Source organism: Barbus barbus, assembly GCF_936440315.1.
Source record: "Barbus barbus genome assembly, chromosome: 40".
In the NCBI taxonomy this organism is placed as follows: domain Eukaryota; kingdom Metazoa; phylum Chordata; class Actinopteri; order Cypriniformes; family Cyprinidae; genus Barbus; species Barbus barbus.
The window spans coordinates 21,352,987-21,375,178 of record NC_136718.1 but is presented as its reverse complement, the minus strand read 5'-3'; the positions used below and the strand labels follow the sequence as shown (position 1 = coordinate 21,375,178).

Here is a 22,192-nt window from a genome sequence, read left to right as displayed (position 1 = left end):
AGAGAGAAAGAGAGAGAGAGGAAATTCATGCAAGCTAAACTACTTCTGCTCTGAGCTGCTTACCTAGAATCTGAACAGCTTTCTGCTTCTGTACGTGACATTGACATGAAAGAACGGGCAGGAAATGCTGATGGGTTACAGGAGAAACTCCATGCATTTTGAGCAGTCACATTGGTCTAAATATGAATAGCACAAATAAAGTTACACACTCGACTGCAATTAGAGCTGAGGTGAGAAGACATGAAAGCTTGCAAAACACCATAAACAAATTTCTCAAACAGTTGGAGAGGGTTGAGGACCAGCAGCTCAGGACAGGACTTAAAGTTTTCCTCCACAGCATTCAAGGTGAGCCTGATAGTATTTCATATCTACATCATCCTCAGAAGAAAACAAGTTTACTAATCGTTCATAAGCTCCTTGTGTAAGTTCAAATGCACATTTGTGAGGAATTAGGCTTTTGACTGCTATTGATTGTTCGTTTTTTCCAGTATTATATTCGTTATCTTGAGCTTTGCAATAATGTCATATTATAAAATGTCCCATATGTATATTTTAGAGAAGGCAGACAGATAAAAAGGAACATAAATGTTTTAACTCATGTTAAATTGAATTATACATCCAGCAGACGTCTCCAAATGCACATGCTCCTCCATTAGACTGTGATGATGGACTGTTACTACAGTCCAGATGTAGAATCAGAATCATGGATGTTAATTTAAAGAGGCCCAGGTTGAAACATTAGCACCATCTTAGAGACATCGTCATGCTGGCAAGCTTTTGAACACGAAGTGCTGGTCCATTTCCTGTCTGACGCTCTCTTGCTGGCCACGAAAGCCACATCCTCTGCATCTCAGTCACCACCTGTCTATTGAGTGCTACTCTTATGCTTAGTATCTGACCTAAATATTTTTAGCTTCCACAAGATTACACTTTTTTTAGGAAATTTGTTGTCTGATTTGTTTTAAACTGGCATCCATGGAGCAGGACATAAAGTTTGGTTATGAACTTTTATACATTTATAAACATTTATATACTGTGTTAGCTGTAAGCATTGACGTGTGCATATTTTAAGCTCAGAACATATGGTGTCTGACTAATGCATCTTTAATGTAGTGATTGTTGATACTCCTTATAATTTACTTCCTCCTTGCACTTCCTCTTGTAAGCGTTTTATGCATCTGTCACACTAGCTCAATATGAAGACTATATGAACATAATCTCACACCTTATTTTTCTGTAAGACAGAGCTAAAATTAAAACGAGATATTTTCAATACTTGTATGTAAAAGTTGCCACTGTGATGTTAAGATATTCTGGGTGGTCTCTGAGGTATTCCGGTTGCTTATGATATTAATTCTATCATACAGTCCCTAGATTTTTAACCCATTTTATTGTTTTCCATTTGTTCACTTGCAGTAACCAGCATCACTAATGATGTCTGTAAACAAAGTTGCAGAACAGACCAGATCAAATGGTAAAAAACAAGTGGATGATCTTTGAATATGATTTATGTAGCCCACATAGTCATATGATTATTCAAATTATGCTTGATGGGAATAAAATAAAAGTGAAGGAAACTGTAAATGGGAAGTCATTGCTGTTGGCTTCTGAGCATATAGGGATTTAAGAATAGGACTGATACATTTAAATGTTGCTTACTGCAGGGACCCAAGAGAGTGACAGCGAACTAGGGAAGAAAGAGAAAGGGGGAAATATATTTATGAGTGCGAGATCTCCAAAACAGAGATGCCTACTGTGAAATTTTATATTTAGCAGAACAATAATATGCTATATAAACAAACAAATGAATGCTTTGTATTTTCTGATGAAAATGTGAGTGGCATTTACCTGTGCTTGCCAGGATGTTGCTATGCAGTTAATAAGGTGTTTTGAGAGGTTTCTAGTGTGTTGCTAGACTAGCGTCTTGTGGTTGGTTGCTAGGGTAATTTCTTTCAGAATTTAAGCTACTCATGCATTCTAAACCTGCATGCATTTATTATTTGTGTAAACTGTCCCTTTAAGAGATGGTTGAAATCCCTAACCTTAACTATAAGCAATAGTAATAGTGACTAATCCACTAATCAATAAAGAAGCAAATCAATAAAAATAAAATAAAATGAGAGACATTCAAACAAATAACTGAATGCCCTCTTCCCAAATGTTCAGTTGAATTGTGTTCTATATGACACCTGTCTTCATGATTGATAACAATCAATAGCATATATTATTTATTTGTACGACTGCCAATAAAAAGGCAACTCCTTCCTCTACAAGATTATTATCATCAAACAAATTTAAATATTAATCAAAGATAACACAAGTAAACACAACATGCTGTTTTTTTTATGAAGGAAAAACAAAATCCAAACCCACATGGCACTGTCTGAAAACCGCTGCTGAGCAAAAATAACATAAAGGCTCGTCTCAGTTTTGTCAGAAAACATCTTGATGATCCCCAAGACTTTTGGGAAAATACTCTGGACTGACGAGACAAAAGTTGAACTTTTTGGAAGGTGTGTGTCCCATTACATCTGGCGTAAAACTAACACAGTATTTCAGAAAAAGAACATCATACCAACAGTAAAACAACAAGTACTTTTTCACACAGGGCCATGTGGGTTTAGATTTTGTTTTCCCTTCATAATAAAAAAGTTCATTCAAAAACTGCATGTTGTGTTTACTTGTGTTATGTTTGATTAATATTTAATTTTTTTTGATGATCTGAAACATTAAAGTCTGACAAACATGCAAAAAAAATTATAAAATCAGGAAGGGGGCCAACACTTTTACACGCACACACACACACACACACACACACACACACACACACACACAAAGAGTTCATTTGCAAAAACAGATAACTCAGTTTTTTACCAATTTTCAAAAATCAAGTTTTTTCATTGTGCATTCCAAATAATCTCAATCAAACTTCAGTTGGGTTATTTTTATCACTAAAAAATACTAGCTAACTAACACAATAAAACACAATAAAAACATGATAGTATAACAAAAAGCATGATTTTGTTTGATCTGTTTTTGCAAATAAACTCTTCATATATATACCGTATATACATATACATATGAAATTTCAATGGAATGATGTAATTTTTTTTTCTCCAGACAGCCAAATAGTCTTGCATGGGACAGCTATTTTTTTTTTTACTCTCATCCCTGCTGCACTCAATATGAAAAAAGGTATAAAAGCGGTCACTGAGGCAAAATTTCAAAAGGTACACCTTTGTACCCTAACGGGTTCATATTAATATCTTATAGATACATATTAGTACCTTTTGAAAGGGTTCTGCACCAGAGACAGCTTTTTGATGTTTTTTTCTAAGAGTGTATTGAATCAATTCGAGTGTAGTATTTACTCAATGTACAATTTAATCAAGCCCACTTGCCAAACAGATCAGTCAATAAATTTGTCAATAATATTGCATGCCCTCACACAATCATCTACTCATTCATACACACCTTGGCAAGGACAGTGAGTGCACAGAGCATGGGGTAAGATATGGAGATAGTGAATGGGAGCCAGAGACTAGATGGAATCAGTGCATGAAGGAGGAGGAGTTTAGCCTCGGAATACCTTGGTAACAAGCAAGCTCAGTGTCTAGGAAAGAAAAGGTGGGGGACACGGCGGCTCCTGAATCACTGTACTGACTGTGACTGTGATATATGGCACATTGCTGCCTGATACGGCACTGGTGCAAAATTTGCTTGATTGATGCGTCAGTCTCGATTAGCTTTGCACGTAACCACATATTTGTGTTTTTCTTTTGCGGTTGACCCTCTTTCCGTGTCAGAACCTCCAATGTTTTAGAGTCTGTCTTTATTCCTCAACACATCACTGATTCTCGCTTTTTAAGCAGGAGAGAGTGTGCGAGTGAGAGAAAAGAGAGGGAGGGAGGGAGAGCGAGAGGAGGGGGTAGCAGGCTGTGGAAAGCAGGGGCTGGGAGCTGTCTGTCTGGTGACAAGGGCAGAGAGAGAGAGAGAGAGAGAGAGAGAGAGAGAGAGAGAGAAGCAGGAGATGGAGAGAGCAGGGTATTCCTGCACGGTGCCGTTCTGCGTGGGTTTGAAGAAGACCTTCCACTGGAGAGATCTGAGGGACCCATGTTCATGATGCGTGACTCGTCTAAACCTTTGGCATGAGATGCAGCTTCCTCTCTAGAACGAAGCATGATTGTCTTGCGTGCCTGTTTTATTGACATCCTCGACTGCTTGATGCACCGATCACCGGAGGCGTGATGGATAGACTCTGTGTGGGGACACTGGGATCTCTCTCTGTGGATTTGCCGTGAACGTTTGCACCGATCCATGTGGCATGTAGACTGACTCCCCAGTTTGACTCTTCAGTCTGTCAGTGTCTCCTGCGCACGCCGTGGAGCAGGTTGGTGAAATGATGTGCCTTGATCTGAGGTTACCAGTTCTGCATGTCTCCCAGATGTAATTTTACTCTTTGTCATCCTTGAAGGAATTTTCTATCTTGTTTCTATCTTGTGCATTGTCATTTTTGCCTTCGAATCTGCCTCTTGTTGAATGTAGTCAATGGAATCGGGACATGCTTTTCATGCAGGTGTGGAGAGGTGGGCACATGTCTGCATGCTTAAAATAGGTGTGAGAGGACAGCAAAATGAATAGGATGAAATCTGGGAAGAAACATGAAGGTGTGAAAGAGCACAAAGGACATTAGCTAAAAACAATTTAGCCTAAATTGTCTTATTCTGTGATTTCTTTCTGCTGTGGAAGACATTGAACAAGGAAGAAGAAGATTATTTGACTCTTTGAATTAATTTTCTGTCCTTGGTCTGTTGAGAAATTCTGGACCACATGAACCGAACCGGGACATCACAGTCAAAAACCACCTACCTTATCTCCCTCACGCTGGTGAAGGTAGAAACCACCGAGGAGAATGAGTTGGAGAGGTCCAGGCCGGCTGTGGGGGGAGCAGTGTACGATTCTGATGGAGCGAAACATCTCAAGCACGCTGGATCCAATAATGAGGGCCAGGAACGGCAGAAAATGGGTGAGGCTGTTGAGCTGGAAGCTGCAGAATCTGTCAAATTCTCAGTGGAACAGGAAATACTCCAAAGCCCAAGGGAGGAAAAGGCACTTTTTGCAGATGGTGTTCATCCCCAAAAATCAATGATCCCTTCCTCCACGGAGAATGGAAGAGCCAGAGAGTCCACTGGAATGCCTCAAACCTCTTTCCCCCGGGATGTAGCCAGGCATCTTGGTGACATCCCTGTCCGTGCGACCCAGCGGCCCGTGTCGCTCCTTAAAGCTCACGGTGGTGGCCGTGAATTCAAGGAGTCCAGAGAGAGCATCCATGCCTCCTCCAAGAGCCTTGACCGTAAGGACAGTCGGACCAGGATCCAGTCCCCAACCAACCCGACTCCTGGATCTTTTCGGGCATCGTGGGCTGTAAGCGAAGTGAAACCTTGCGATGAAGACCTCAAAGGGGGTGTTGGGATGAAGAGGCCCACTGAAGGAGACATCATAGCCATGCGAACCCAAAGCCCTCGAGCCGAGAGATTAAAGGCAGGATCTACATCTCTTCCGACCCCTGTCGCCTTGATCACCAAGCCTCAACGCAAAGGAAAGAGTCGCACCTTGGACAACAGTGACCTGAACTGTCTGTCTGAGGACCTCCTGAAGTGCAAAGGTGGTCAAATGGTAGCAGAGTTTAGAACAGCTCAGTCCCAGGGGGCTTCAGCACGTGACCGCAAGATGCTAAGATTTATTAGTGGCATTTTTACCAAGAGCACTCCAGTTGCAACCAGTGCAACCATTGTGACCCCGGTCTATAGCACCATTCAGAGGGAATCCAGTGAGGAAGAAGGTAGGAGAACATAACTTACTCATCCATACACAACTCAAACTCTCAGATAAGTAGAAGTAGGATTGTTTCACATTTTGTAATTGAAGGCTTCCTTGTATACGAACGTCTGCAATGCATCTACAAGTTTTCTAAATACTACATTTATATTAAAGGGATTGTTCACCCCAAAATGGTGCCATTCTAAACCCAAATGACTTTATTTTTTCTGTGGAACACACACACAAAAAAAGTGTTTTTATCCATGCAGTGAAAGAGTCTAAAACAATATTGGACCACACTGATTTTTATTGTCTGGAAAAAAGGAATTTTTAAAAACATCTTTTGTATTCCAAGGAAGAAAAAAAGTCATACAGGTTTGGAAGACATGAGGACTTTTTTTATTTATTCAACTGATATAGTGTCTTCTTGTTTAAGTTCACATTCATTTTAAAAACTGACATGTGGAAGTCTATACACACATTTAGGGGAATTCTGGTTTTATTAATTCTAATGCCTAGGGATGTAGATTTAAGACGCTGAAAGCATCCTAGTCTTTTCTTTATAACTACCCCCTACTGTTTCAGTTTCTGCACTGGAAAAATTGTAATGGAAACAAATTTGATAATACCCATGCCACAGGCATCATAATTTTGCCCAACATCCTAATCCCATCTTTGATGTTCCGCCCACTTCCTGTATTCTGATCTCATTCTTTCACGGAAGCTTCAATCCTTTCACCACCAGCCTCTTAATTTCAAACCATATCCAGCTATGAATTGTATCACTCTAAATTGGAGGTGAAGCATCGGTTTTAGACGCAGGCAGTATCTGAATCCACAGGCAGCTGGATGGATAAGCTTTACTTTTGCCACTAATGTTGCAGAGATGCCTTCAACTCATTTATATTCAGAGCTTGTTGAACAAAGGATTTATTTCAGACAACGTCTAAATTTCTCGACAATATAGATTTGATAATCAGACTCCTCATTTGCTAAGATATAATTGGTAAATGCTCAATTGCACAACTCAGTATAGGGGTGTGTGGTCTATATCCTACGAGCAAAAGGTCTGATGTGTCTGTACACACAACGCATGCGCACACAAAATATTTACGTATGTGTTCTCTGACTGAACAGAAGCAGTGGCTGGAGGTGGGGTTGTCATGGCAACAGGGAGGGCTGAGAGAGTTGCCTGTTGTGTGGCTGTGTTATGCCAGGGAGCGAGCCACAGATGAAATGAATGGGAGTGAGGGTATGCGAGGAGGGGTCCTTTTGAAAACGAGAGAGACCAGCTTTAGAATTTGACACATAGAGCGTCCGCTTAGATGGAGGGGGTGGCGTGTGGTATATGGCACATAAGGATCGCACTGTCTAACCGCACTGGCTCGACTCCTGATGTGCCCTGCCGTACAATGACCTCATAGAATTGCGCTGAATTCGGAGGGGGTTAAACCTCTTCCGTTGTGTCGTGGGTGGCGAGTGAGAGAGGAAACTGCAAACGACACGAGTGCCAACTCAGATCGTAAGCCGTGAACTCCTGCATCTGTGCGTCGTGAGCTGCTTTAATCAATCCACGGTGTATTGCACTGAACAAAAGCATCTCATCCACCGCTTGATGCACCCACAGATGTGAAGGCACACAAAAAAATAAGGTGACATGCCCGTCTATCACTGGGTGCCAGGTCCTTCACGCCCTGTGAATTATCAGAGATTTATAACACCTCCAGATGAACCGTCATCCGAGGCTACGGTGCAATCAAAATGCACTTCGATGCAGCATAGAAATGTGCAACAGAAGGGCAACGCCTGATCTGTGTTTAAATGGACACAGATTGGTCTAAGAAACGCAGCCTGAACTGACTTTGATAGTCACGAAAAATAACGTGGTGAGACGTGATGTGATAAGGTCATTAATTCTGCTGCACAGTGAGTGTTGTGATCACCGTGTAATCATGAAATCGTGTCAAACTTGCTCTTCCTGTAAGTGAGTCATCTGAAGTTTCACATCACTGACATCAAGGGTCAGAATGAGAGGATTTAAGCCGTAGATCAATATGAGAGATCTTTTTTGGAAAACAGAAATGCGGTAGCTGACCTACCGAGACATAATATACATAAATCAACACATATCCCATTCCATTTTCTGTTATATGATTCCTTCATCTATTTTTCTGTTGTACTTTTATTAGTGGTGCTTGCTAAGCACCTCTAATGCAGACCAGAATATGACCAAATATAGAACCCCAAATTGATCTGAACTAGATATGAGACTCTTCCTGTTTACCTTCTTTTTGTCATTGGTTTAGTACCATGCCAATGCAACACCTTTCGAGATATCAAAAGATTGTTTCGGCATCTTCAGTGTTTTGGTGTAATGTTGACTAAGTTTGGTGATGATCACATGAATTCCCAGGAGTGTTTAAAAGCTTGAAAAAAAATCCAAATTCTATCCGAAATAGCCTACTTCCTGTTGTGCGGAGCTAATGACTATAATATAGAAAGTTGTCTGGCTTCATAAGAATATGATATATTTAGAGAGTTTGGTGACTGCAGGTAAAACTAACCCCAACACTTTTGTCAAAAGGGGTTGCCCTGTTAAATATAGAATATACAACCTGGGGACAGATTTTTTTTTTTTTTTACTTTGGAAACCACTCAAAACCACTTAGAAACTGCATTGCAACACATTAAAAGCCTCTCAAACATACTGCAGTGTCATAGCATGGGGGAGAGGTGTTTTTGTCACTGATTTGAAGTTATGGCTTAACTTTGACTTGTTATTTTTCAGCATCTTGTGCCAATAGCCAGGAATGGACACTAACTCGTGCTATTCCAGAACTGCGATTGGTGAGAAAAACACTTATTTATTTATTTATTTTTAATTCTTTAAGCATGTAACCAACAGTTTCAAATCGTTTTAGGCATACATCTATGAAAACAATATTTCAGTTGGTGCAATGAAAAGATTTCTTTTTAATACATCTTTGCCTCTAGGGAAAAAAAAATCTCAAATGAGATCTCTTTAAAATCCAAAATGTTTCTTCTAAACACCAACAAAATGAAAAGTGGATAAATGGAGACTTTTGCTTAAATCCTACTTATGCTTCTCATGAGAAAAGACCCTAGTAGTCTCAAATGTGTCCTCAGGAGTTTCAGATGAGATCTCAACAATGTCATACTGATATAAATTTAGTTTTTTTAAATAATAAGAATATTATCTTTCTGCTGCATACAGGGGGTTCTGGGTAGCCTTCGCAGCGGAAAATCTGCTCTGGTAAACAGATTCATCACAGGAAGTTATCTTCCACTTGAGTCGCATGAGGGTGAGAACTTTGTTGTTTCTCATCTTTGCTATGAGGACTGTCATTTTAATCATTTTGGGGCGTTATTATTATCTTATCTTTCACTTTTGTCCTTTTTTTCTTCTCTGGAAGGCGGAAGATATAAAAAAGAGGTGCTGGTGGAGGGACAGAGTCATTTATTGCTGATCCGAGAGGAATCTGGCCCACCAAGTGCACAGGTGTGTTCATTTCTGCAAAGTACACTTGAGACAGAAACACAGTATGCATAAGTTTGCATATTCCTCTTTTTTATACTTACCAGAAGTGTGGCGGTAACAAACCACCAGCAAGTTTAACTAGAAACTTAAGAAGAATTTTTGCAATTACATAATAGCGAATATAGGAAATAATAAGAATTCTGCATTCTTATGTTTTGTTATGAATTGCTTCTGACACATTTTGAATGATGCATAAAATTTGCATGCACATATTCATGTAGAGTATATTTTGGGGCCACATAATGCCAAAAGATGAAAATTGACAAGTTTAAAACAAAGACAAACTTTTACTAGTATTCAAAAATTTGGATTCAGTAACTTTAAAAAAAATGTTTTTGAAAGAAGTCAGCTTTATCAAGGCTGCATTTATTTGATCAAAAATACAGCAAAAACAGTAATATTGTAGAACATTATTACAAGTTAAAATAACTTTTTTTTTTATTTGAATATATTGTAAAATGTGAATTATTCCTGTGATTCCAAATCGGAATTTTCAGCATCATTACTCCAGTCTTCAGTATGACATGATCCTTCAGAAATCATTCTAATATACTGATTTGCTGTTCAAGAAACGTTTCTTATTATTGTCAACATTGAAAACAGCTGCTGAATTTTTTTTCCAGAAAATTTTATAAAAATTTTTTTGGATTCTTTAATGAATAGAAAGTTCAAAAGAAAAGCAATTATTTGAAATTGACATCTTTTGTAACAATATAATATCAATAATTTTACTGTCGCATTTGAACAATTTAAAGCATTCTCGCTAAATAAAAGTATTGAATTCTGAAAAAAAAAATCTAATTTTCTGACCTCAAACTTTTGAACAGTAGTGTATTCTGCTTTAAAGGAATAGTTCACCCAAAAATATTTGCTGAAAATTCACTCACCCTTAAACCATCCAAGATGTAGAGGAGTTTGTTCCTTCATCAGAACAGATTTGGAGAAATTTAGCATTAGATCTCTTGTTCACCAATGGACCCTTTGTCCAAACAGCTGATAAAAACACTTCAGTAATCCACAAGACTGCAGTCCATCAATTAACATCTTGTGAAGCAAAATGCTACATGTTTATAAGAAACAAATCCATCAAGGCATTTTAACTTTAAACCATTGCTTCTGGCTATTATAAATGCAAAATTTCTCCAAATCTGAGGGTGATTAACTTTCAGCAATTGTTTATTTTTGGTTGAACCGTTCCTTAAAAAGCTATTCCTTTTTTCCTCTTTTTCATTCCTAAATTTGTGATTGTAGCTCTGCAACTGGCTTGATGGCGTCATCCTAGTTTTTAGTCTGGAAAATGAAGCAAGTTTCCAGGATGTGTACAAAAACTACAGTGAGCTAAGCGCACATCGTAACATAGCAGAAATCCCCATTATAGCAGTTGGAACGCAAGGTAAGAGCTACTTTTGTCTTGCTTTCGGGGTGATGTATTGAGCGATATGACGTTACGTACAAACTCTATGTTTGTTTTTCTTCCTGCAGATAAGATTAGTAGCACTAATGCACGTGTGATTGAGGACAAGAGAGTCCAGCAGCTGTGTATAGATGTGCGTCGCTGCACTTATTTTGAGACCTGTGCCACATATGGACTTAACGTGGACAGAGTGTTTAATGAAAGTGAGTTTCGTCTCAATATAGGCGCTAAAATAGCACAATACTTTTGAACATGATGCAAGTGTTGATTGGACAATCTTGTTTCACACTTAGTGACTCACAAGATTGTCGCTGCCAAGAAGCAAGCCGCCCTTCTGGCCTCCTGTAAATCTCTCCCAAACTCCCCGAGTCACTCAGGGGCCTCGACTCCAGTGTCAGGGCCCGGACAGGTATCTCAGGCCTCATGAGTCTGTCTGATGCTTGGATGAGTCTCATGAAAGCTGTCAAAAATGTCTGGGTCACTCTCTCCTTTCTTTCAGTTCTATATGCGGGAAAAAATCTAATTGTCATTACTGTAATGCAAAAAAAGATTTAAATGTAAAAAGGTACATTTGTGAAATAAACTTGTATTTAGTATGAGAAATTAATTATTTCTCATACTAAATTAAATTTAGCTTTTTTTTAAACACCTTCATTTATGTAATCAATTAAATTAAACACTTAAATATATGTAATGAATTACATATATATATATATATATATATATATAATTTATCTTAAACGTAACATAATATTTTTTGTTACATTTATTTATTTATTTTTTATTTTATTATTTTTTTAAATATGACCTAGACATTTCTTTGTGAGATTGACACTTTTAAATACCGTGATGGTGTTGTTCTTTGACAAAATGTTCTGATCTGATTCATTAAATATTCTTTGCTTAATTATATGCTGTGCAGAAAATCAGATATTTAGTCACATTTTGGTTGAATTTTATTTCAGTACTGCGGTATGAACTTTAATTACATAAATAATTATAATAATTCATAATAATTAAAATAACTTTCTTGGACAATAAATTATACAGTTATATTTTATTATAGATACTGATTACATTTTTAAATGTATTAAATACATTTTTCAGACTAATGCATTGCACATTTTTACACTCCTGTTGTTGAGTATTTGACTGTTTTGAGTGATTGTGAAACTTTTCTTGTGTCCATCCATCTGTCTACAACATTGACCATTCCAACCTCTGTCTCATTCTTCTCTCCATCCCATCCTCCTCTCTTAGGCCAGTAATGGGGGTCAGAGTAGTGATTACCCCTCCTCTTTGCCTTCTACCCCTGTGATAAGTCACAAAGACATACGGGGTGGGGCAAGTGGAGACGGGGGCTCGCAAAGAAATCCGCCCCGACGACGGACATCTTTATTTGCGGTTAGTTCTTTGAGCTCATTGCAAATCTGGCCAGGTAGATTTTGTGCAACACCAGTGAAACTGTACAGAAAATTTGATATTATATCATTCATATTTTAAGCTACAATTGGACTTAAATCTGAATGATATATCAGAGGTGATGTGTGTCATTTTTTGATGTTGACTGGGAAATTTCACACCTCACATTTAAATGCTGTACAATAAAGCAGAAGCATGACTGTATCTTTAGTCCTAGTTTCTGTATGTGAACTCTCGTTGTCACTCTAAATTCACCTCATCTCATGAGTCACATCTGTTTCCTTCCTTTATGTATTTCACCTTCCTCTCATCTGTACTTTATTTAACGTGTCTGTTATTTTAGAACCGTCGTGGGAGTGACTCTGAAAAAAGAGCTTCTGATAGCAGAAGTGACATGAGCAGCCGATCAGTTCCTATTAAACAGGTAAGTGTAAGACCTCAGCATTGACATGAGGATAAGACTTCTGCGTGGCCCCAGAAAGGGTTTGGACATGTAGAATACACTTTAAAATGTCTGAATCTCATTGCATTCTGAAAAAAATGAATGCATTTTCTTTGTTAGGGGACTTTGTGGAAACGCAGTGAACGCTCTTTAAATAAGGAGTGGAAGAAGAAGTATGTGACACTGTCAAGCAACGGCATGCTTATGTATCATTCAAATATAAATGTGAGTAAGGCTCTTTTGCAGTTCATAGGGTTTCTGTTTACAGAGCACTAAATGCTTCCTGTACGCTTCTGTTTTTATAATCACATTTTGCTGTTTTTTTAGCTTTATTAGTTGCATGTAGTGTAAACCTTGGACCACAAAACCAGTCTTAAGTGTAAATTTTTCGAAATTGAGATTTATACATCATCTGAAAGCTGCATAAATAAGCTTTCCATTGATGTATGGTTTGTTAGGATCAGACATTATTTGGCGGATACACAACTATTTGAAAATCTGGAATCTGAGGGTGCAAAAATCGAAATATTGAGAAAATCGTCTAAATGAATTTCTTAGCAATGCATATTACTAATCAAAAATTAAGTTTTGATATAATTATGGTAAGAAATTTACAAAATATCTTCTTAGAACATGATCTTTACTTAATATCTTAATGATTTTTGGCATACAAGACAAATTGATCATTTTGACCCATATATCTTCGGCTATAGCTACAAATATACCCCAGCGACTTAAGACTGGTTTTGTGGTCCACGGTCACAATTTATTATTTAATATATTTATTATTTCATTTTTTTAAGTAGTTAATAATATTGTTATTATATTATATTATTATTATTATACATTTTTTGTTATTTTAGTACATCAAGTTGAACTGCCTTAAAAAGTGAAATGGAAAATACTCAATATAAAATATTATTATTCTATAATTATATTTTGGGTGTGGATTTGTCATTTGGGTGTAATGGTTAAAGTCCAGAAAATGATATTACTCTGTTTGTTGGCCTAGTTTTTTTTTGTTTGAAAAAAATCAATGGTACTTGCATTATTTTGCATTATAGTATTTCTAAAACCATTTGAAAACCCCAAAGCTTTTATGTTGTGCTAGTTTTGGCTGTAGAAAAGAACCAGCGCATTCTAGATAGTTTATGTATGATTGCAGGACTTTTTGCAGAACGCTCAAGGTAAGGAGATGGACTTATTGCGGGTTACAGTGAAGGTGCCAGGAAAGCGTCTTCATCGCGCAGTTACTCCCGGCGGACCGTCCCCTGGCCCTTCTCTCGTCCCCGTGCCCGGTGTAAATGGACTCGGTAAAGACAAGCAGTCATCCGAAGGGGGAGCTACATGTAAATGAAATTTATTTTTCATTTTCAAATGTACTCGATCACAAATAAAGTAATTTAATAGATTTCTCAATGCCACGATTTGTTTTTTGTTTTGTTTTTCAGCAAATCTTCTGACTGTAGAAGAGGCGTCAAGAAGTGGTTTGTCATTTCATAATGATCAGAAGGTGAAACGCTGCCCGTCATCTGTGTCTAATAAAGGCTTCAGTGTGGGTACGTAAAAATTTTGTTAAGTTTCCACTCATTCTTTCTGTAACAATGTTGAAGAATAGTTCACCTAAAAATGAACATTTTGTCAACATTTACTAAACATTCCAAACCTGTATGAGTTTCTTTCTGATGTTTTGAAGAATGCTGGTAATCAAAGAGTTGGTCCCCATTGACTTGCATAGTATTACTTTCCCTAATAAAGAAGTCAATAGGGACCAACAACTGTTTGGTTCTTCAAAATATCTTCTTTTGTGTTCAACATAAGAAAGAAACATATACAGATTTGGTAAGTAAATGATGACAAAATTATCATTTTTGGGTGAACTATTCCTTTAAAAGTAGAAAGGCTACTAACTGGACAATGACAGTAGCTCATCAGCACTTTATTTCCAACATTCAGTTGTTGGTTCATATGCAGATCTATTCATTTTGACAGTTCATTTTTAGAAGTCATATTACTCAATGAAATTGACAAAAGTGCATCATTTTATTTTTTTCCAAATATTTAGTGAAATACAGAGGTTCATGACTGCCAGCGTTAGTTTTATTACATTCAATGTGAATGCGTGTGTTTGATACTGTAAATATTATTCATTACTAGAAAAATAAATATTAAATATAGTGGTAACATGCATTTTTGAATGCTTCTGCTTCAGTCATTTTGCAAGGACTGGAGCCTTTAGCCAGGAAGTTGTGTCATCAGATGGTTACCAACGATCCTGAAGTGTTTCGACCCTTAACCATAACACTCTCTCAATTTATATAAAATAATAAATGTTATAAAATTCTATTGTATTATTATTATTATTTTTATTAAATATACCAGTCATTCTTGAGAAGTGGGACAAAACAGGGTGCAAAATTGAAACAAATAAAACTTTGTATTCAGACAAATGAAACTACATTTATGTATCTTATATGTACTAAGCTACTGAGCTATGCTTTGATGCAACCTCCCAACTTTTCTCTTTTTTAAACAAAATGTGCTTTTTTTACCTTGGACTGTGTAATATAATTTCAACTTTATCTTTAACAGCATTCAAGATGTTTTTAACATTTCAAAACACATTCTCATGTTAGCAAACAGATTACACTTTCACATGCGACCAACAATTCCACAACAAATATAAAATATCATAATGAAATATTATCAAAATAGTCATCTGACGGAGGTGACAGAACTGACGGAGTTGACGCATCTGACGGTGGTGACGAAAACCTGAATTTGTAGTATTTTTAACTATCAAATACATTGAATCAAACAATTACTGTGTTAAAACAACCACAACAGGCAGTGAGTATGTTATTGTTTATAAAGCTTTTATTCAAGAGTCATATTTAAGTATTTTTATATATTATTGGAACACAAAATCTTGATGTGGTGACATCTGATGGTGTTGACACTTTCACAAAACAAATGGAGTTCATGTAGTAGCCATTTTATTTTTTCTGTTGATACTAGATGCTAATGGAACCTGCTTCAGGAGAATAAAATGATCTAAATATTTCAAATAATTTCCTCAGAAATTGGAAGATGGTGTTGACGTATCATGGTTGTGACACATGAAATATTAACATTAGGATTTAAAGTATTCTAAAACTATAAAACTGACTAGAGTCTGTCTGACAGTGATGTACTCTGCAGAGGAGGACTGTGGCAAGGGGTCCTTTAGAGTGACAGCTGCCCCTGATATTCCCTGATTTTATTACATTTGAATGAATGTCTGACGGTGTTGACAAAAAGTGGGGACAAAACTTTAAAACCTTATGAAACATGCATGTGTCACTGAAAAACAACCTTGCGTTGATATGAGATATTATTAAGTGTTGGTTTTGATAAAACAAGCTCTTTTTTATCGTTAAAAACATTTTTATCCATTTTATAGCATATGAATGATTGAACCCTTCTCTGTGGACACATTGTTTTAGATGTAGTGAGAAGACAATAAGTGTTATAGATTTCACATAATAATGATAAAATTAAATTGAAGGGGATAATTGTGTTAAATAGATTCTATGATCAATCCCCATAACATTTACAATTGAAAATATTTTAAATTTTTAAACCTGATAGCAGTTACAATTGCTGGACATGTTTTGTCCCATGTTTCAAGAATGACTGATACTCAATATAATTAATACAAATGTGATTGTATTTTGGGTGTGAACTTATCATCAGAATGGTTACAAATCTTTTGCAGGAAATGTTTTGACATTTCTGGCATTTTTTTTGTATCATCTTAACAGACTCGGGTATTGAGGGGGCTACAAGTCCTCCTTTAGGAAAGGACCACATCCCATCTTCTCCAATGACTGACAGGAAGAAGAAAAAACGAAACAGAAGTATTAACTTGAAAGGAGACGCAGCGGCTGGGCAGGCTGACGGTAAGAGATCAGATTTATGAAAGATTGCCAGACACCAAAATGATTCAGTTTCACTGATAAAGCAATCATGAGGTGAATTTGCTTTCCTCTCTTTTCCAATGTGGGCCTGATTAATTGCTTCCTTTAAGGTCCTTTTACAATCTCTTTTACTTCTTTCTTTCCTCTTATCCTCTGCCGCCCTGGACTAATTTCTTGCATCGCAAGCCAAGCGCAAAATGTGGAAATTAAAAAGCTTTGGTAGCTTGAGAAACATTAACAAAACAGGTAACGTGAATGTATGAAACGAGTGGCTGAGCTGACTCTGTCTCGCTATCTTTTCTGCAGTATGTGTCCATGTCCATCTCTTGACACTTCATTAGATTATAGCAAATGGGTCTGAGTGTTTCTGTCTGTGTTCCTGTCTCTCTCAAACACATAATCATACTGAGACGATACATTAGGCTGAGGACACAATGGGTGTTTTTATTGATCCCTTCCTCTCATGTAAATAACTGTTGCTCTCGCCCAAACAGAAGAGGAGAGCACAGACTTTATCATCATATCCAGCACAGGACAGAGCTGGCATTTCGAAGCCCAAAGTCAAGAGGACAGGGACGCCTGGGTTCAGGCCATCGAAAGCCAGATCCTTGCAAGTCTACAGAGCTGTGAGAGCAGAAATAAGGTAAAGAGGGCAATAAAAAAATTATCTGATCTTTATCAGCCTGACAATATGAGAAATATATTTAAACATTTACTGCACAAACCTTATAAGCTTTTGAGAACACTTTTGCACTTATGTGCGATAAGTATCAAAAGGTTCATTACATTTTCTCTGGTCAGTATATCTGTATAAAGGAATAGTTCACCCTAAAATGATAATTTGGGGAAAATTTGCTCACCTTCAGGTCATCCAAGATGTAGATGAGCTTGTTTCTTCATCAGAACACATTTGGAGAAATTTCGCTTGCATCACTTGCTCACCAGTGGATCCTCTGCAGTGAATGGGTGCCGTCAGAATGAGAGTACAAACAGCTGATAAAAACATTACAATAATCCACAAGTAATCCACGCGACTGCAGTCCATTAGAACAGTTTTGGACTGTTTTTGCTTGTAAACAGTCCCTGAACTGTGCATATTGCTCTCCTGATTCATATGAGATGACTTTTTCACCAGAGACAAATTTTAGTTTCTTACAAACACGAAGCTTTTCGCTTCGCAAGACATTCATTGATGTACTGGAGTCGTGTGGATTACTTGTGAATTTTTCTGATGTTTTTATCAGCTGTTTGAACTCTCATTCTGATGGCACCCATTCACATCCATTGGTGTGCAAGTGATGTGATGCTATATTTCTACAAATCTGTTCTAACGAGGATACAAACTCAACTACATCTTAGATTGCTTGAGGCTCAGTACATTTTCATAATATTTTCATTGTGAATTATTCCTTTAACAGTTTCCTACAAATAAAAAGGCTAAAATAAAAGGGCAATAATTTGTTAATTTGATTGTTTCCAGACCAAAAAGGATGCTGATTCATCCTACATAAATAAATCATTTTAGGCAGCAATATACTATACATATGAACAGTTTGCCCTGTAATATTACAAAATAATGGACTTACTTTTCAACTCTCAGGCTCGAAGGAACAGCCAAAGTGAAGCTGTTGCCCTGCAGGCCATTCGAAATGCCAAAGGGAACGACCTCTGTGTGGACTGTGGAGCACCAAGTAAGTGCTGTCCTGAAATAATGTCTTGTAGTGGAAATGTAAACAACATAAAATACCGTATGTTGAAATTTCTGTCATTGTTCAGTATATGAGAACATTACGGTCTCCTTGCAGATCCAACATGGGCGAGTCTTAATCTTGGTGCTCTAATCTGCATCGAGTGTTCGGGGATACACCGGAACCTGGGGACGCACCTGTCCCGCGTGCGCTCACTAGACCTGGACGACTGGCCCAGTGAACTCACAAAAGTGCTTACGGCTATAGGCAACCATATGGCCAACAGCATTTGGGAGACCTGCACTCAAGGGCGGCAAAAGTTGACACCTGAGGCAACAAGGTGAGCTGACTTTGACTGTGAATAAATGTCATTGTGCACAGTGGTTCAGTCATTTTTGTTTTAAAGAGGCACAAGGAAGAGCAGAAAAAAATTATTTAATGCATCCTTGTTGAATAAAAGTATTAATTTCTTGAAAATGTCCTAATGACCAAAAATTGTGCATTCTGCTTGAAGCAAGTTTACAAAATTTCTAATGGCAGAAGAAGCATTTATATTCAAAATACATTATCTAAAAATAATTCTTACACAACTTTGTACAAGTCTCAAACTAATTTGCTTCTAAATACATAAACCTATGTTTTAAAATAATGATTTTGAAAAAGATTTTTTTGCAGCATTAACAAAAATATAAAAATGCAATGTAATGCAAAATTGCAATGATGTAGTCTTCATCACGACAGTGTAAAGACATAATGTCTAATGCAGTTAGCCACTATGATAATAATTTGGCATTTGCTTTGTGTTTGTCTCAGAGAGCAGAGAGAGTCGTGGATCCGTGCCAAATATGAACAGCGGGCATTTGTGTCGCCCTTGCCGGCTCAGTATTCAGAGGACACAATGTCGACTTGGTTGCTTAAAGCAGTAATCGACAGAAACCTTCCCAGGCTTCTGCTGCTCCTCGCACACAGCACCAAGGAAGTGATCAACGTCCCGCCAGAGGGAGCAGCACAGCAGCAGCACAGCGCTTTACATGCGGCCTGCCAGCTGGGTGACGTGGTCATGACGCAGCTGCTGGTCTGGGTGAGTTATTGAACCTGTGTCTTTTAATATTGTTTAAGCAATAGTTCACCCAAATATTGCCTGAAAATGTACTCACCCTCAAACCATCCAAGATGTAGATGCGTTGGTTTCTTCATAAGAACAGATTTGGAGAAATTTAGCATTACATCACTTGCTCAGCAATGGATCCTCTGCAGTGAATGGGTGCCGTCAGAATGAGAGTCCTGATAAAAACATCAAAATAATCCACAAGTAATCCACATTGCTCCAGTTCATCGATTAATGTTTTGTCAAGCAAAAATCTGCATGTTTGTTAGAAACAAAGGCTTTTTAACTTTTAGCTTCCGGATAAAATATGAATCCATAATAATGCTTCCTCCAATGAACAAGTCCTCTCACATCAAAATCCACCAAAGTTTTTGTTTAGAACTGTTCTGGACTTGTTTTGCTTGTAAACTGTGCTTCATCTGTTCATATTTCACTCCTGATTCAGACGAGATGACTTTTTCACTAAAGAAAGCAATAATATGGAGAGAAGACTTGTATTTTAGATGGAAGCAAATGATTAAAAATAAAAACGTCATGCATTTATTTCACACAAGTGTAGCTTTTTACTTTACACGATCTTAAGTGATAGACTAGAGTGGTGTGGATTACTTCCGGATTATTGTGATGTTTTTATCAGATGTTTGGACTCTCATTCTGACGGCACCCATTCACTGCAGAGGATCCATTGCTGAGCAAGTGCTGTAATGCTAAATTTCTCCAAATCTGTTCAGATGAAGAAACAAATTCATCTACATCTTGGATGGTCTGAGGATGAGTAAATTTTCTTGTTGGGTGAATCATTCCTTTAACTCTTGCACTTTCAGGATTGCATTGTTTGCACATTTCTAATGTTTTTTTTGTTTTTTTTTTGCTGAATTGTTCTCAACAGTACGGCAGTGATGTGAAGTCAAAGGATCCGCAAGGTAGAACCGCACTGACATTGGCGCGCCAAGCCGGCAGCAAAGAGTGTGCTGAGATTCTTCTCCAACACGGCTGCCCCAATGAGACGTCACCCACCTCCCCAACACCTGTTCTGTCCCGCAAAAGTAGCATCACCAGTATTGGACGTGTCAATTCCAGGAGGAGGGTCTCGTAACCCATGAACATTCATGATCATATAAACATTTTCTCCAGGACCATTTTTATTTCTTCATACAGAGTTGTGTGTTCTGTGTGTCTGTGAATTCCTGTCCCAGGATATCACCAACAACGCTGTATTTATATACTGTATGTTTATCCCTGCGGATTCCTCAGAAAAGGGAAAAATAAAGAGAAACTCTTAATTGTCCATATTAGAAAAGGCTTAGAATGACAGCTACACAATTTCAACATGCCTTTTTCAAAAAATGGAAACTGTTTTAACAGCTACAAAGCAATATTATTTATAATATGCTGATTAATATTCTGTAAAATAGATTCATTTCAAGATAAAAATGTAGCTTGACAGTTTCCCAAAGCAATCTGAGGGAATGTATTTACCGTTATGACTGTCATCGTTCTTTAAAATAGACATCATGGCTGGGGGTAATGTAATGTAAGAACATGTTTATATTCAGAAGAAATAGTATTTGTCATTGTGCATCATTTCTAAAAATTATAGACAATAAACTCTGATCTTCAACCTCTCTTTGGCACTGCTTGTTAAGTCTCCATCTTTTTTTATCAAAAAGCTAATCTTTCTACATTTTAATGCCTCAAAACTCAACTATCATTGAAGGCCTGTTTATTTTCAGACAAATCATCTGGTTAAAATATAATTTTTGCTATCATACTGTACGTGTCACAAATGTCAAGTGACAGAATAAGATGACTTATGTATTGTGCATTAAAATATTCTTGTTTTGTTTTTTTTTAGCTCATAATGCATGTAAATGCAAGACTGTCTAATGTTTCTTGCCCTTAATATCTCATATTTGCATTTTGCATTCATGGATACGTTCGATAATATTCAGCAACGTGGGTTTGCTTAGCTGCACCTACTTTTCCAATATGTTCGTATCTATTCCAGTATGATTTTTTTTTAATTGTAATAATGTAATGTAACATTAAACATTAAGCCACTGATTCTTGAGAAGTGGGACAAAACAGGGTGCAATATTGAAAACCTAGTACGCAAATGAAACTACATTTATGTATCTTATATGTACTAAGCTACCGAGCTATGCTTTGATTCAACCTCCCAACTTTTCTCTACTTTGCTTTTTACCTTGGACTGTGTAATATCATTTTAACGTTATCTTTAACAGCAATCAAGATGTTTTTTAACATTTCGAAACAGATTCTTTTAAATTTTCTGTCTGACATTGATGTACTCTGCAGAGGAGGAATGTGGCACAAGATTTTCCTGCCCCTGATATTCCCTGATTTTATTACATTTTAATGAATGTCTGACAGTGTTGACAAAAAGTGGGGACCTTATGAAACATGCATGTGTCATTGAAAAATAACATTGCTTTGATATGAGATATTATTAAGTGTTGCATTTGATAAAACATCTCTTATTCATCATTAAAAAACATTGTATCCACTTTATAGCATATGAATGATTGAACCCTTCTCTGTGGACACTGTTTTTGATGTAGTGAGAAGACTGTCATAGATTTGATATAATAATGATACAATTAAATTGAAGGGGATATTAGTGTTAAATACATTCTATTATTAATCCCCCATAACATTTACAATTGAAAATATTTTCCTTTTTAAACCTAATAGCAGTTACAATTGCTGGACATGTTTTTTTTTTTTTTACAGAATTCGTTCACAAAGAGTGTGATTGT

At 37.1% G+C, this 22,192-nt stretch overlaps 1 protein-coding gene across 3 annotated transcripts; it reads left to right on the top strand.

The window, feature by feature from the left end:
- LOC306859671 (arf-GAP with GTPase, ANK repeat and PH domain-containing protein 1-like) lies at window positions 1-21,938 on the top strand (the record flags this gene model as incomplete). Of its 3 annotated transcripts, none has more annotated exons than XM_079400835.1 (18): window positions 1-345; window positions 8,609-8,667; window positions 9,056-9,143; window positions 9,255-9,340; window positions 10,631-10,772; window positions 10,862-10,996; window positions 11,087-11,202; window positions 12,054-12,197; window positions 12,559-12,639; window positions 12,778-12,882; window positions 13,823-14,006; window positions 14,109-14,216; window positions 16,461-16,598; window positions 17,111-17,259; window positions 18,217-18,307; window positions 18,422-18,644; window positions 19,118-19,385; window positions 20,302-21,938. In XM_079400835.1, 18 exons carry the CDS (start codon window positions 183-185, stop codon window positions 20,506-20,508), a joined length of 2,487 nt encoding a protein of 828 aa, XP_079256961.1. In that variant the 3' UTR covers window positions 20,509-21,938. The 3 variants fall into 3 exon arrangements, with proteins under 3 accessions (XP_079256961.1, XP_079256962.1, XP_079256963.1); XM_079400836.1 differs by having other exon boundaries at window positions 42-345; window positions 13,835-14,006; window positions 20,302-21,937; XM_079400837.1 differs by lacking the exon at window positions 1-345 and adding an exon at window positions 4,831-5,842 and having other exon boundaries at window positions 20,302-21,937.
- Window positions 21,939-22,192: the final 254 nt, after the last annotated feature.